This window comes from Brachyhypopomus gauderio, chromosome 1, assembly GCF_052324685.1.
Source record: "Brachyhypopomus gauderio isolate BG-103 chromosome 1, BGAUD_0.2, whole genome shotgun sequence".
Taxonomy (NCBI): domain Eukaryota; kingdom Metazoa; phylum Chordata; class Actinopteri; order Gymnotiformes; family Hypopomidae; genus Brachyhypopomus; species Brachyhypopomus gauderio.
The window spans coordinates 37,626,036-37,641,035 of NC_135211.1; the positions used below are offsets into that span (position 1 = coordinate 37,626,036).

At 41.5% G+C, this 15,000-nt stretch overlaps 1 protein-coding gene across 5 annotated transcripts in view; it reads left to right on the forward strand.

Moving 5' to 3' along the window:
• The window catches only part of ank2a (ankyrin 2a, neuronal), a 126,561-nt gene that overhangs the window by 3,872 nt on the left and 107,689 nt on the right, over positions 1-15,000 (forward strand). For all 5 annotated transcript variants that reach the window (XM_077012943.1, XM_077012963.1, XM_077012952.1 and 2 more), the window contains exons 2-3: positions 12,548-12,649; positions 13,597-13,695. In XM_077012943.1, coding sequence (XP_076869058.1) covers positions 12,548-12,649; positions 13,597-13,695 — 201 coding nt within the window. The remainder of the gene's footprint in view (positions 1-12,547; positions 12,650-13,596; positions 13,696-15,000) is intronic.

A 15,000-nucleotide genomic window follows, 5' to 3' on the forward strand; every position in this document is an offset into this window, starting at 1 on the left:
TATGAAATGTGCCATATTTGTCATTTGTGATTTTTCAATCGAAATTTGTCCTCCGCTATTAACCCATCTGTGCAATTAGAACACACACACACACACTAGTGATTACTAGGGGGCTGTGGATCACACATGCCCAGAGCGGTGGGAAGCCCTAGCCCGGCGCCCGGGGAGCAGTTGGGGTTAGGTGCCTTGATCAAGGGCACCTCAGTCATGGCCTCAGGTCTAGGAATCGAACCCACAACCCTCTGGTCACAAGACCAGTTCCCTACCACCAGACCATGACTGCCCCCCTTTGCTTCTATTACCCTACTCAAACCCGATCGAGTCCGCGTGATTGACAATTTAATACCCCCCGCCAAGGAGAGGCATGTTGTGATGGTCAGGAAGAAACTCTAATGGAAGGAGGTCTTATTCCATTATGTCTCAGCTATGGCTGCTTCTCCATAAACAGTTTAGGGTGCTGTGTGTTAGGACACGTTGATGTTGAACATACCACGATGGTCCATGTGTGCATGCACAAGGCCCTGCTGCCTTCTGGGGCCGCACGTCGGCACGCTCACGTCAACACAACACACTCACGTCAACACACTCACGTCAACACACTCACGTCAACACAATCACTTCAACACGCTCGCGTCAGCACGCTCGCGTCAACACACTCGCGTCAACACACTCGCGTCAACACACTCACGTCAACACACTCACCATGTTGCTGCTCTCAGATGAGCAGATCACTTTGGCTCCATCTCACTGAACAGGTCTGACTGGAGCATCTGGAGAATGCATCTCCAACTCTTAATAATTAATGAGGCTCCAGACTTCCCGCAAGAACACGGTAGCAGATCAATAACGGTCCAACAGAAGGCAGGAGAATAGATCGAACAGACAGAACTGGTGGACGGATGAGCACACGAATGCAAATGGTTCTATCAAGCAGAGACTGTTGAAAGCTCATTGAACACAGTCCAGAGAACATGCACATGATGGAAAGCTGAAGTTCATGAGCCACAGCGTGTGGATGCTGCAGGGTAGTGCACACAGACCGCACGAGAGGCGCCAAGGTTGTGATGTTTATTTATGAGACAACAAGGCTCATCTCTCTCACGTACACACACACCCTGCCCTGCCCTTTCTGAAGAGATAATCCAGTGGAGTCTGTTTACACAGCCTGATGGTAGGATGCCTGTTTCATCTGGAGCTGACATGCTTCTATTGATCTGAATCTCCCTCCTCCTTCCTCTGTTATCTATATATCTCAATATCCATCTGTATATCTCTCTAGATATCTGTCTGTCAGGATATATGTCTTATCAGTCTAGATATCTATATATCTATCTAGATATCTGTCTGTCAGGATATATGTCTATCAGTCTAGATATCTATATATCTATCTAGATATCTGTATGTTTAGATATCTGTATATCTATCTAGATATCTGTCTGTCAGGATATATGTCTATCAGTCTAGATATCTATATATCTATCTAGATATCTGTCTGTCAGGATATATGTCTATCAGTCTATATATCTATCTAGATATCTGTCTGTCAGGATATATGTCTATCAGTCTAGATATCTATATATCTATCTAGATATCTGTCAGGATATATGTCTATCAGTCTAGATATCTATATATCTATCTAGATATCTGTATGTTTAGATATCTGTATATCTATCTAGATATCTGTCTGTCAGGATATATGTCTATCAGTCTAGATATCTATATATCTATCTAGATATCTGTCTGTCAGGATATATGTCTATCAGTCTAGATATCTATATATCTCTCTAGATATCTGTCTGTCAGGATATATGTCTATCAGTCTAGATATCTATATATCTATCTAGATATCTGTATGTTTAGATATCTGTATATCTATCTAGATATCTGTCTGTCAGGATATATGTCTATCAGTCTAGATATCTATATATCTATCTAGATATCTGTCTGTCAGGATATATGTCTATCAGTCTAGATATCTATATATCTATCTAGATATCTGTCTGTCAGGATATATGTCTATCAGTCTATATATCTATCTAGATATCTGTATGTTTAGATATATGTCTATCAGTCTAGATATCTATATATCTATCTAGATATCTATATGTTTAGATATCTGTATATCTATCTAGATATCTGTATGTCTAGATATCTGTATATCTATCTAGATATCTGTATATCTATCTTTGTTGATGTACATAGAGAGATGTAGGTAGGTATATATCTATATATACTCTTGGGTCTAACATATGTACACACATATATGTGCAGAGCTGTTCTGTTTCTCATTCTGTCTCTTCATTTTTCTGTTCTTCCTTCTCTGATTCTGGCAGCCAACTGCCCTCCACCCACATGTCCTCTGTTATCTGTTCCTGATATCTGCTCTCTGCCTCCCTCTGTAGCCTTCAGCCATGCTGCCTGTGGATAGACACTGAAACACGTATAATTGTGTGTAATACTAAAGCATTGGAGTCCCCTACAATGCAGTACACACCCATACAGCCATATACGGCATTATTAGTACCCTGTCGCCCCTACAGTCTCATAAGTCTCCTAACATCCCCTATCGTCTCATTTCAGTCTCTTAACATCCCCTATCGTCTCATTTCAGTCTCTTAACATCCCCTACCGTCTCATTTCAGTCTCCTAATATCCCCTACAGTCTCACATCAGTCTCCTAATATCCCCTACCGTCTCACTTCAGTCTCCTAACATCCCCTATCGTCTCATTTCAGTCTCCTAACATCCCCTATCGTCTCATTTCAGTCTCCTAACATCCCCTATCGTCTCATTTCAGTCTCCTAACATCCCCTACCGTCTCATTTCAGTCTCCTAATATCCCCTACAGTCTCACATCAGTCTCCTAATATCCCCTACAGTCTCACATCAGTCTCCTAATATCCCCTATCGTCTCATTTCAGTCTCCTAACATCCCCTACCGTCTCATTTCAGTCTCCTAATATCCCCTACTGTCTCACTTCAATCTCCTAACATCCCCTACCGTCTCATTTGTCTCCTAACATCCCCTACCGTCTCATTTCCGTCTCCAATTGTCCTTTACAGTCTCCTTTTGGTCTCCTACAGTCTCCTTCTGTCTCATGCGCTGGTGTAGTCACATCAGAGAATGACAGACTCATGGTCCACCACTTTTACTGATTGGCCTGTGAAATACTACTGAGTTTGGTGCTGTTAGTGATGCTGAGTGCAGCCTGCCTTCTACTCTTCTGCTGTAACTGGTGTCTGGTAAATGTTGCTGTTGCCTAAATAATGTGACTGTGTCGCTTTTGCTCTATGATTGAAGATGGCAAAGTCACTTACAGGCTGATATAGTGTGGAAACCTTGTGCTGAAGCTTCTTAGCGTAATGAAATATGTTAATATATCAGAATTCTGTCTGAGGCTTCATGAGAAGCTGTTATGGGTGTGGTCCCCCCTCCCCCACGTCCCCGTCAGACTCTCTCACTCCCTCTCTCACTCACTCACTCACTCTCTCTCTCCCTCCCCTCACTCCCCCTCTCCCTCCCTCCTCTCACTCACTCCCTCCCTCCCTCCCTCCCAGGTTTCTGCACGCTGTCTCTGTGTGTCTCTCTCTCTCTCTTTTCCCCCCACTTTCTTTATTATATAATTTTCTGTTTTATTATATCCTTCTATCATATTTCTATTTCTCTATGTTCTGTTTTATAAAGCAGTTGGAATGGCTGCAGCGTATGAAAGCTGCTATAAGATCACACTTGTGTCTCTCTCTCCAGTGCTTGTTAGGGTGTGGTTCTTATTCTCCTTGTTAGGGTGTGGTTCTTATTCTTCTTGTTAGGGTGTGGTTCTTATTCTTCTTGTTAGGGTGTGGTTCTTATTCTTCTTGTTAGGGTGTGGTTCTTATTCTTCTTGTTAGGGTGTGGTTCTTATTCTTCTTGTTAGGGTGTGGTTCTTATTCTTCTTGTTAGGGTGTGGTCTCTGCTGCTGTTTGACTCCAGTTCTTTTGTGCAGCTCCCTCTAGTGGCCCATTTTCCACAATACAAGCACACCAGCCCTGAAAAACAGCACACATCACGTATACAACCTCCAGTTATCTCTGAAAGAGTTTAGTGTTCCACTTAGAGAGAGAGAGAGAGACTATGTTTGCTAAAAGTGTTGCAGTGGTCTCTCACTTATCAAACCTGTCCACTCTGACTAATCAGTGCTGACAAAGAATACGTGTGTGTGTGTGTGTGTGTGTGTGTGTGTGTGTAGTAGAGTGTGTAATTTTCCTTTAATGTTTGTGGGTAGGGTGGGGCAGGTAGACCCTCACCATAGGGGAATTCCAGGAGATGATGTAAGCATGGCAGTGAGTTGATTCAGATCCTGTAATCCTCCTTATTTCCAACACGGCATCTGAACACGGCAGAGAGGGTTAGGGTTAGAGAGAGGGTTAGGGTTATTTAAGTGAGTTCACTCAGATACTGTGATCCTCTATTCCAGGAGTTAGGGTTAGGGTTAGAGAGAGGGTTAGGGTTAGAGAGAGGGTTAGGGTTATTTAAGTGAGTTCACTCAGATACTGTGATCCTCTATTCCAGGAGTTAGGGTTAGGGTTAGAGAGAGGGTTAGGGTTATTTAAGTGAGTTCACTCAGATACTGATCCTCTATTCCAGGAGTTAGGGTTAGAGAGAGGGTTAGGGTTATTTAAGTGAGTTCACTCAGATACTGATCCTCTATTCCAGGAGTGACCCCGTCATCTCCCTTAGTCCAGGAAGGAATAACCGCACTGTGGGCCTTGGACCATTAGAAGTGTAGTCTTTGTCCTCAAAGTTGGCATTTTAACACAGTTTCTCTGTACATTTGGACTTTTCTTCTGTGTGCTAACTACATTTTAATGAGCTGATAATGGCTCTCTGCTAAACTCCTTTGGCTCCTGATAATGGCTCTTCGCAAAACGACGTTCAGAAGCTCTCTGTAACTCTAACCCTAACTCTCTCTAACTAACCCTAAACCTCTCTCTAATCCTGGTTCCTGGGTTCCAATTCTATTTTTATTCTATTTAACCATGTTAGTCCCTTGTGATACAAGATCTCTTTTACAAGGGAGACCTGGCCAAGACAGACCGAGCAGCAACACAAATTACAACATTCCAAAGTACATTCCAGAATTTCAAACAATCAGGGTCTTAAATCTGCTCAAAGAAACAATGTCCTTGATTTTTATATCCATCTGTAACAGGTTCCATGTGTACGGAGCAGCAAAGCTAAAGGCAGTCTTTCCCAGCTCTGTTTGAGCTCTAGGAACAACAAGTTGCAAAAATTCACTTGAACGAAGACGAAGAGCAAACCCTGCCTTCTATTCAAAAGACAGGATAAAAAATTAGGCAGATTACAAATTAGCGCTTTATAAATAAAAATATACCAATGTAGAAGGCGTCATACCTGCAATGAAGTCCAATTCACTTTTGTATATAACAAACAATGATTGGTAAATGGTCGGCAGTTTGTTATAAAACAATCCAGTATGCTCAAACAGTGCACAGGAGCATGCAAATACAAGGTATATCCATAATTTATTACAGGCATAAATGTTGATTCAACTATCCTATTTTTTACAGTAAAAGAAAAACAAGATTTATTTCTGTAATAAAAACCTAATAAAAGTCTCAACGTTTTAATTCAATGCTGGATATGAGGTTTAAAAGATAAAAGATCAATTAAGAAACCCAGATATTTAAAACTAGACACTAGTTCAATCTGTTGACCCAGTTTGGCGAAGATAGACAACTTAGCTGTTTGTGCTTTTGACTTGGAGAAAAACACAAGTTTAGTTTTTCCAGCATTTAATACAAGATGCGGGTGACACGATTGATCTTGTATTTGATCAAAAGCTGACTGAAGATATTGAAAACCCTTTGCAGAGTTTGGTGCTGAACAGTAAATAACTATCATCTGCATACAAATGTAGTTTGGCATTTTGAATATTTTGCCCAATGTTATTTATATAGAGGGTGAAAAGTAAAGGACCAAGGATAGATCCCTGTGGAACTCCCTTGTAGAGCTGGAGCTGCATTATCCTCTAACTGAACCCTTTGAGTCCTGTTTGATAGATAGTTTTTGAACCAACCTACAGTCTTGTAGTCAATAATATAATTTAAGACTTTCGTGGTGGCTGTAGTAGTACTATGTTTCTTTCTGATCCCTTACTGAAACTCAGATAATATTGAATTTGAAGTAATATCAATCAATCAATCAAATTTTATTTATATAGCGCTTTTTACAACAGTTGTTGTCACAAAGCAGCTTTACAAGTTCCGAGTCCTAGCCCCCAGTGAGCAAGCCAAGGGCGACAGTGGCAAGGAAAAACTCCCTATTTTTTTGTATGAGGAAGAAACCTTGAGAGGAACCAAGACTCAGGGGGGGGGAGCCCATCCTCCTCTGGCTGACACCGGTCACCATGACAACAACAACAATTTAAACAGAAAGAAATAAAGAAAAAGAAAAGATGTAAATAAGTAATAAACATCTTAACTTGATCATTAACTAATGTTTCCAGTATATTTGCCACAACAGAAAGCTTTGAAATAGGGCTATAATTATTTAAATCAGTAGGGTCTTCCCCTTTTAAAAGTGGTAATACAATTACAGTTTTCCAGTCCTTAGGAATTTTGATTGTATCCAGTGTAAGATTAAAGATACAACACAAAGGTTCAGCAATATATTCTGCTGCAAGTTTGAGAAAAAATGGCTCAAGAGAATCAGGACCAGCAGGTTTACAAGATTTTAACTTCTTCAAAGCTTTCTTTACCTCAGCTGTTGTAAATGGCCTAAAATAGAAAACCTCACTAATTTTGTTAGTAAACAACATTTAATTTGAAAATTTTGTGATTGAGACAAGCAGCCAGCTTTAACAAAGTGTGTATTGAATTGGTTTAATATTTCGGTTTTCAATGTTAAATTGGTTTAACATTTCTGTCATGGAGCAAATCAGGTTCATTTGTGAACCAAGGATTTTCCCGCACCTGTACTCTAATTTTCTGCATGTTTATTCATGATCTTAGTAAAGCTTTGAAGGAAATAATTCCAAGCTAGTTCTAAATCATCAAACAAGTCTATTCTGTCCCAATTAAACCAGTACAGATCATGCAAGAAAGCTTGTTCAGAAAAATTCTTCATGTTTCATTTAATTATAACTCTGGGTTTACTTTTCAGAATTTTTGTGTCCCGTATCACTGCTATTGCACAATGATCTTATCCAGAGCGACTTACAAAGTGCTTTGCTTCTGATCACAGAATACATCCTAGGTAATAGTACGGATAGGCCAGAATTCAAGACACCATTGACTCAGACTACTACTAATTAGTCTGATTAGACTACTAATCATGTCATTGGGAAAAATCCCAGTTGCTACAAATTTAAAAGGCATATTTGTTAGAACACAGCCTTTAAATTAATTCTTGTAGGAGATTCAATCAACTGAGTAAGATTTAAAAGATTACATTGACTTTTCAGTGCATCAGAAGCAGATGTAAGCCAATCAATATTTAAATCCCCAACAATCAAAATTTCACTATATTTTAACTGTGATAAAAGATCTTCTAACGTAGCCAGAGAATTACTAGCAGCTGATGGAGGCCTATAACATCCTACTACCATGATATTCTGATTTTTAGATATTTTTACATCACTGGCTAAAAATTCTAGTTCTTTACTGACTAAGGATTAGATTTTGATAGGATTAGATCAGCTGGAAAACGGTGCTTGATATACATTGCCACCCCTCCACCTTTTTTCTCTCAATCTGCATTTGTTGAGTTTATCCATACTGAGAGCATATCCAGTTTAGGAAGTAGACTTCTCACATTAACATAAATGACACCCAGACCAGATCTAGAGTTAAACAGTTAAACAGAGTAAGACAGTTATTTTATGGTCTTGGGTTCAATTCATTGTCTCCTGAGAGCAAGAGTGGACACATGATAAAAAATTTTGATTTTATGTTTTTGTGGTTTGTTAATTCATCTTGTGATTTGCAGAAATAAAAGGTCACATTATCATGAATGGTGAAATGTTCTCTCAATACATGAAAGCAGGAGTAATAAGTAGACACATTCACTTCCGACAGCCATTTTGAAGTGCTCTGGTTATTTGAATTTGTTTCTGAAAAATTTGAGTAAGAGTCCATTTTCCACTTTGCGAGAGGGTAGCTATCATGTAGTCAAAAGCTACCAGATCCTAATTATGTGATTTTCTTTGTAAGTTCAACTTCGGCCCAGGCAGCTTTGCATACAATTGTGAGTTGTAGACTCCAGCGAGGGTTGTAAAGTAGAATCCCAAAATGAGGAAGCTCAGTTTTAACATCCTCATGATTTTCACTCTGCATATACCAAAATAAATACTTTTAACAAGGATACAAAAATTCACGATTCAGATGAAGATAAAATACCACTTCCCTGCAATGAGGCATAAGGTAGACATGAAGATCCAGGCTTCAACCTTTAGCACAGCAGGAAGCTTCAGATAAACTTAGGCCTTAGTTAGTCCAATCCATCGCCATCCTGAACAATTATAGGTATCTAAACTTTTCTGCCCACCAGATCTAGCTCATGACAAATTTTGAGTCCTCTGGTCCAAAATTTGAAGTAGAATTGCAGAAGAAAATTGCAGAGGTATTATAACAAGCCACACTCTCACACAGGCAACAAAGAGTGCTATACTGCAGCAGCCATCTTGGATTGTGATATGGAGCATTCTAGTGTGATTCTCAACAGCTCCACCCCATTTTCACCATTTTCAGTCTACACATACGCTTCCCTCTTCCTCTAAATGACATTGTAGCCTGGTAGTGATTTAAACTGTTTGAAGGTTTCTGATTGGCCAATGTGCTGAACAAGTCAGCAAGCCTCCCTACATGATGTCCATGGTAAAAAGCCGATCTGTACAGCGAACACTCAGAACCTCAAGCTTGGCTCGACTTGAAACTCCATGCTTAAAGTCTCATGGAAGACAAAGCTCCAGACTATTCTCCGGTCTGGCTCCAAGATGGTGGAACGATCTTCCATTAGCTGCTAGGACTGCAGAGTCTATTGCTATCTTCAAGCGTAGACTGAAGACTCACTTGTTTGTTGAGTTCTTACCAGAGCACTAACTCAGCTGATACCACTTGCCGTTGTTCTTAACTTGTATGTCTGTCTATGGTTATTTGTGCTTCTTGGCAAATGCCTCACTTGCAAAACACTAGGTAATGACTCCTGTAGTTTAGTAGTAGTCTGACTCAATGGTATCTTGAATTCTGGCCTATCCGTACTATTACCTAGGATGAATTCTGTGATCAGAAGCAAAGTACTTTGTAAGTCGCTCTGGATAAGAGCGTCTGCTAAATGCCGTAAATGTAAAGTCTTTTAAAGTCAATTTGAAATGTAACTTGGAGACAGTGCAGAGTTGCAGGAACAGCAAAAATACGATCAAATGTTCTAAATAATAAAAATGAAAATGTTGAACTCTGGCTGCTGCATTCTATACCAGTTGGAGTTTAATCTTTTTTTTATTCCATCCAATTAAAATATCATTACAATAATCTGAACAAGTGCAGACCAATTTCTCTGCATCCAATAAGAAAAGTGGCTCTCAGTTTAGCAATATTTCATAAATAGAAAAAGGCAATTTTAGTAACAATACATTACCATGATCTACACACCACACAATGCAACAGTGTCATGTCTACAACCACAATACACAGAGTAGTTTACAACACAACCACAACACTGTGAACACCTCATCACCAGGGTGTGTAAACAGGAGAGTAAAGGTTTTTCACATTCACTTGTTCTTGCACACACACTACTGTGTGCAGCCTGTGTGATTGCTTACAGGACAGGTGTGATGTGTAATTCCACCCAGAAGGTAATGATACGTGTAAAGAGATCTTGGCAGTGTGTAATTAACACACTACCAGCCATACCATCTGCTGTTTTGGTTGTATTTACATCTCCCAACAGTTAATGATTTACTCTACCTAGTAGGGTTTTCAACAGTGTAGACAGAAAGCTGCTACAGGAAACAAAAGCAGAGAATTTATTTATTTTGTTTCTATTTGGTCTGTTGTTTATATTTCAGAGGGAGAGATATGAGAGAGACATGAGGGAGAGAGACGTGAGGGAGAGATGTGATGGAGATATGAGAGACATCTGAAATTTAAAAGGGACGTGAGGCAGACGTGAGGCAGACGTGAGGGAGATGTGAGGGAGAGAGATGTGAGGGAGATATGAGGATAGATGTGAGGGAAATATGAGGATAGATGTGAGAGAGATATGAGATGTGAGGGAGACATGAGGGAGAGAGACGTGAGGGAGAGACGTGAGGGAGAGACGTGAGGGAGAGACGTGAGGGAGAGACGTGAGGGAGAGACGTGAGGGAGAGACGTGAGGGAGAGATGTGAGGGAGAGATGTGAGGGAGAGATGTGAGGGAGAGATGTGAGGGAGATGTGAGGGAGATATGAGGATAGATGTGAGAGAGATATGAGATGTGAGGGAGACATGAGGGAGAGAGACATGAGGGAGAGAGACGTGAGGGAGAGATGTGAGGGAGATATGAGAGAGATGTGAGGGAGAGAGATGTGAGGGAGATATGAGGATAGATGTGAGGGAAATATGAGGATAGATGTGAGGGAGATATGAGATGTGAGGGAGACATGAGGGAGAGAGACGTGAGGGAGAGATGTGAGGGAGATATGAGAGACATCGGAAATTTGAAAGAGATGTGAGGGAGAGACGTGAGGGGGAGACGTGAGGGGGAGACGTGAGGGGGAGACGTGAGGGGGAGACGTGAGGGGGAGACGTGAGGGAGAGACGTGAGGGGGAGACGTGAGGGAGAGACGTGAGGGAGAGACGTGAGGGAGAGATGTGAGGGAGAGATGTGAGGGAGAGATGTGAGGGAGATGTGAGGGAAATATGAGGATAGATGTGAGAGAGATATGAGATGTGAGGGAGACATGAGGGAGAGAGACGTGAGGGAGAGATGTGAGGGAGATATGAGAGAGATGTGAGGGAGAGAGATGTGAGGGAGATATGAGATGTGAGGGAGACATGAGGGAGAGAGACGTGAGGGAGAGATGTGAAGGAGATATGAGAGAGATGTGAGGGAGAGAGATGTGAGGGAAATATGAGGATAGATGTGAGGGAAATATGAGGATAGATGTGAGGGAGTTATGAGATGTGAGGGAGACATGAGGGAGAGAGACGTGAGGGAGAGATGTGAGGGAGATATGAGAGACATCGGAAATTTGAAAGAGATGTGAGGGGGAGACGTGAGGGGGAGACGTGAGGGGGAGACGTGAGGGGGAGACGTGAGGGAGACGTGAGGGAGACGTGAGGGAGACGTGAGGGAGATGTGAGGGAGATGTGAGGGAGATATGAGAGACATCGGAAATTTGAAAGAGACGTGAGGGAGAGACGTGAGGGAGATGTGAGGGAGATGTGAGGATAGATGTGAGGGAGATATGACAGATGTGAGGGAGAGACATCAGGGAAATAGAGAGATGTGAGGGAGATATGAGAGATGTGAGGGAGAGACATCAGGGAAATAGAGAGATGTGAGGGAGAGACATCAGGGAGATATGAGAGAGATGTGAGGGAGAGAGACGTGAGAGAGATATGTGAGGGAGAGACGTGAGGGAGAGAGAGTCTGGGGAGTTGGGCTGAAGTTCTGGGCTCTCCTAGTAATCTCCATTAACAAGTATCTCCTTGGATAAATCTTTGGCATGGATAAAATCCTAACCCTGTTTGGTATATCCCTAACCCTGTTTGGTATGACCCTAACCTCTAACCCTAAGCTTGTTTGGTATAACCCTAACCCCTAACCCTGTTTGGTATGACCCTAACCTCTAACCCTAAGCTTGTTTGGTATAACCCTAACCCTTAACCCTGTTTGGTTTAACCCTAACCCCTAACCCCTACATGTTTGGTCATGTAGGGAATGAGGAAGTGATTTAGAGGCGTAAGAGACTGATTTAGGGAGAACTGTGGTGTGATGTCAATAAAAGAGTGATGTGGCGTGAAAGTGATATACGTGGTGAGTGGGGAGATTAAGAGAATGTGTGAGAGTGAGAGCATGAGAGAGAGAGAGAGAGAGAGAGAGAGTCGTGTGTGTGTGTGAGAACTGCTGATTATGTAAAATTGTCCTTTATTTGTCCCACAACGGGGACATTTGCAGTATAGCAAATATAGCATAAAGAATTTGTTTGTTTTTTTTAGCAGTGTCATCATGAATTAGAGATTGTCTGCTACAGAAACAGATCTAGTCCTCCTGATTTCCAAATAATCTGACCACATTGTTTATATTTGGTCATGGGCATTAGTGCTTGCAAAAAAGGACTTTACATGTTTGAACTGTGTTCCACGAATGATCTCATAGTGCAGGATGTTTAGGAAAGCAAGGTCAGTTTTTTAGTGTGTTCAAAAAAATAATCACCATGTGTCCGTAATCACCATGAATCAGTAATCGCCGCATGTCTGTAATCGCCACGTCAGCTTTACAGAATACAGTCCAAATGGTGTGTGTGTGTGTGTGTGTGTGTGTGTGTGTGTTCTCTCTGCAGTCGGACAGTAACACCAGTTTTCTGAGGGCAGCAAGAGCCGGTAACATTGAGAAGGTTCTAGAGCTTCTAAAGAGCGGACAAAACATCTCCACCTGTAACCAGGTACGTGTGTGTGTGTGTGTGTGTGTGTGTGTGTGTGAGTGAGAGAGAAAGAGAGTGTATCTCCCTCTCTGTGAGGGAGAGATTATGTGAGTGTGTGTGTGTGTCAATAGAGGGTTTTCCATGCACCGAGTTTTTGTGCATTTTGAAAATGCGCATGAAAAAAGCTGGATGGAAAAAGTCCAAAATTCGAAAAAAGCCCCAAATATCGCAAAAAGATTTTTACGCTAGGAGGAGGTGGAAATGTTAGACTATCGCATCGCCAAAATTCGGAAAAACTGGATAGAAAAGGGTTTTTCGCATAAACGATGACGTATCATGCCTCAAGTCATGTGGTTTTGTACATGATCGCGATGTAAAGATGACAAATGCATACAAAAACAGTTCTGGAGAGAGCAAAAATTTTATTTAACTTCTCCATGTATAGAAAAGAAAAAAATTTTTCAAAACCTCAACGTGCAAAAATGCGTAACTGCCAGATGGACGCATAACTGCAATGAATGGAAACAAGGCTTAATTCACATTTTTTTCTGCCGAAACTTGGAAATTGCGCATTATTTTTTCGAAAGGTTTGGATGGAAACCCGGCTTATGAAAGGCAGTTGTAGCACTCTAACAAGAACCCACATTCCACACCTCATAAGCCTTCATCACTGACATCATCATCAGTAATCAGCCTATAGTACCTGTGCTCCACCTGCCCCTGCCCCTATGACCTGTTACCCTGTCCCAGTTACCCTGCCCCTGCCCCTATGACCTGTTACCCTGCCCCAGTTACCCTGCCCCTGCCCCTATGACCTGTTACCCTGCCCGTTACCCTACCCCTGCACTACACCTCAGCCAGGTAACTGTGTGTTAATGCGTGTTACCACACTGATCTGAGATCTGCTGTCAGAATGGACCATGTGTATTATTGAGTGTTACACTGATCTGAGATCTGTGTCCTTGCAGAATGGATTAAACGCTCTGCACCTGGCTGCTAAAGAGGGCCACGTGGAACTGGTGGAGGAACTTCTGGAGAGAGGAGCAGCGGTGGAATCATCTACAAAAGTAGAGTACACACATACATATACACACACACACACATGTACAAACATACTCACACACACACACACACAACAAGTCGGTAATTTTTCTTCTGATTATAAAGTTTTTTACTGCTGAACTGAGGACCACAACACTTGTGATGCAATTTGATCACATGATCATATTGGTTAAGCCATATTAAAAACTGCCCAATTAAAATAAGTCAATGGCAAGCAAAATAAACTCCTTAGAGGAGTAGAAACAAATAACTTGGTGTTTATGACCTTTTTAATATATTCATATAACATTAATCTTTATACCTGTTGCATAATTAACTATATAATTTACAACAGCTATATAGTTAGCTCTACAGTAGTTAGCTATACAGCAGTTAGCTCTATAGTTGTTTTTTCTTCCCTGCAAGCTCCAAACACCTCTCGTTTTTTATTGGTGGACAGTTGTTTGAAATTAGAATTTTGCAGCCAACCAAGAACACCATGTTTAGCCAGCTAGCTAGCAGGAAAAGAGATAATTACAACAGGTAGATATTCTTCTTTGCTTGAAATTAAACTATACTATTAATTTAAACAGAAAATTTACATGGAACCAAATTGATAAAGCAAAAATAAGTTTTTCTGTCTGCATCACGCTGTTATTAGCTCTGCATAAGAGCACACAGTAGCTCACAATAGTTATGGGGGATGGGTAGATTAGTGGTGATTGGCTGAAACACAGCAGTAGTTATGGGGGATGGGTAGATTGGTGGTGATTGGCTGAAACACAGCAGTAGTTATGGGGGATGGGTAGATTAGTGGTGATTGGCTAACATACAACATATCAAAATTACGGTGCTGCAGGAGCACAAGCAGTGTTGCCAACTTAGCAACTTTGTTGCTATATTTAGCGACTTTTCAGACCCTCTAGCGACTGTTTGTAGTAAAAAACGACTAGCGACAAATCTAGTGACTTTTTGTGGTGTTATTGGAGACTTTTGGCGACTCTGAACACACACGTTCTTTAGTTGCTGTCCTGTGGGCCGTGAGCCCCGGCGGGTGCTGCCGTGAGCCCCACAACACTCAGTGCAGTCTCACACTCAGAGCAGACCCTCACCGCTCCACGTCCACACTGCATATGAACTGCGCATGCCCAAAGCTGCCGCTGACAGGGGATGTAAATATAAATGCTTTAAACTGGGCGTACACTGTCCGATTTTTGGCCCATTTTCAGCCGATCTTTCACTCGTCCGACTATTTTTGTGATCAGGCCGAGTTTCGGCTCAGTCGTGCATTGTATAGTTTACACAGGTAAATGAGGAGCGATTTACACCTC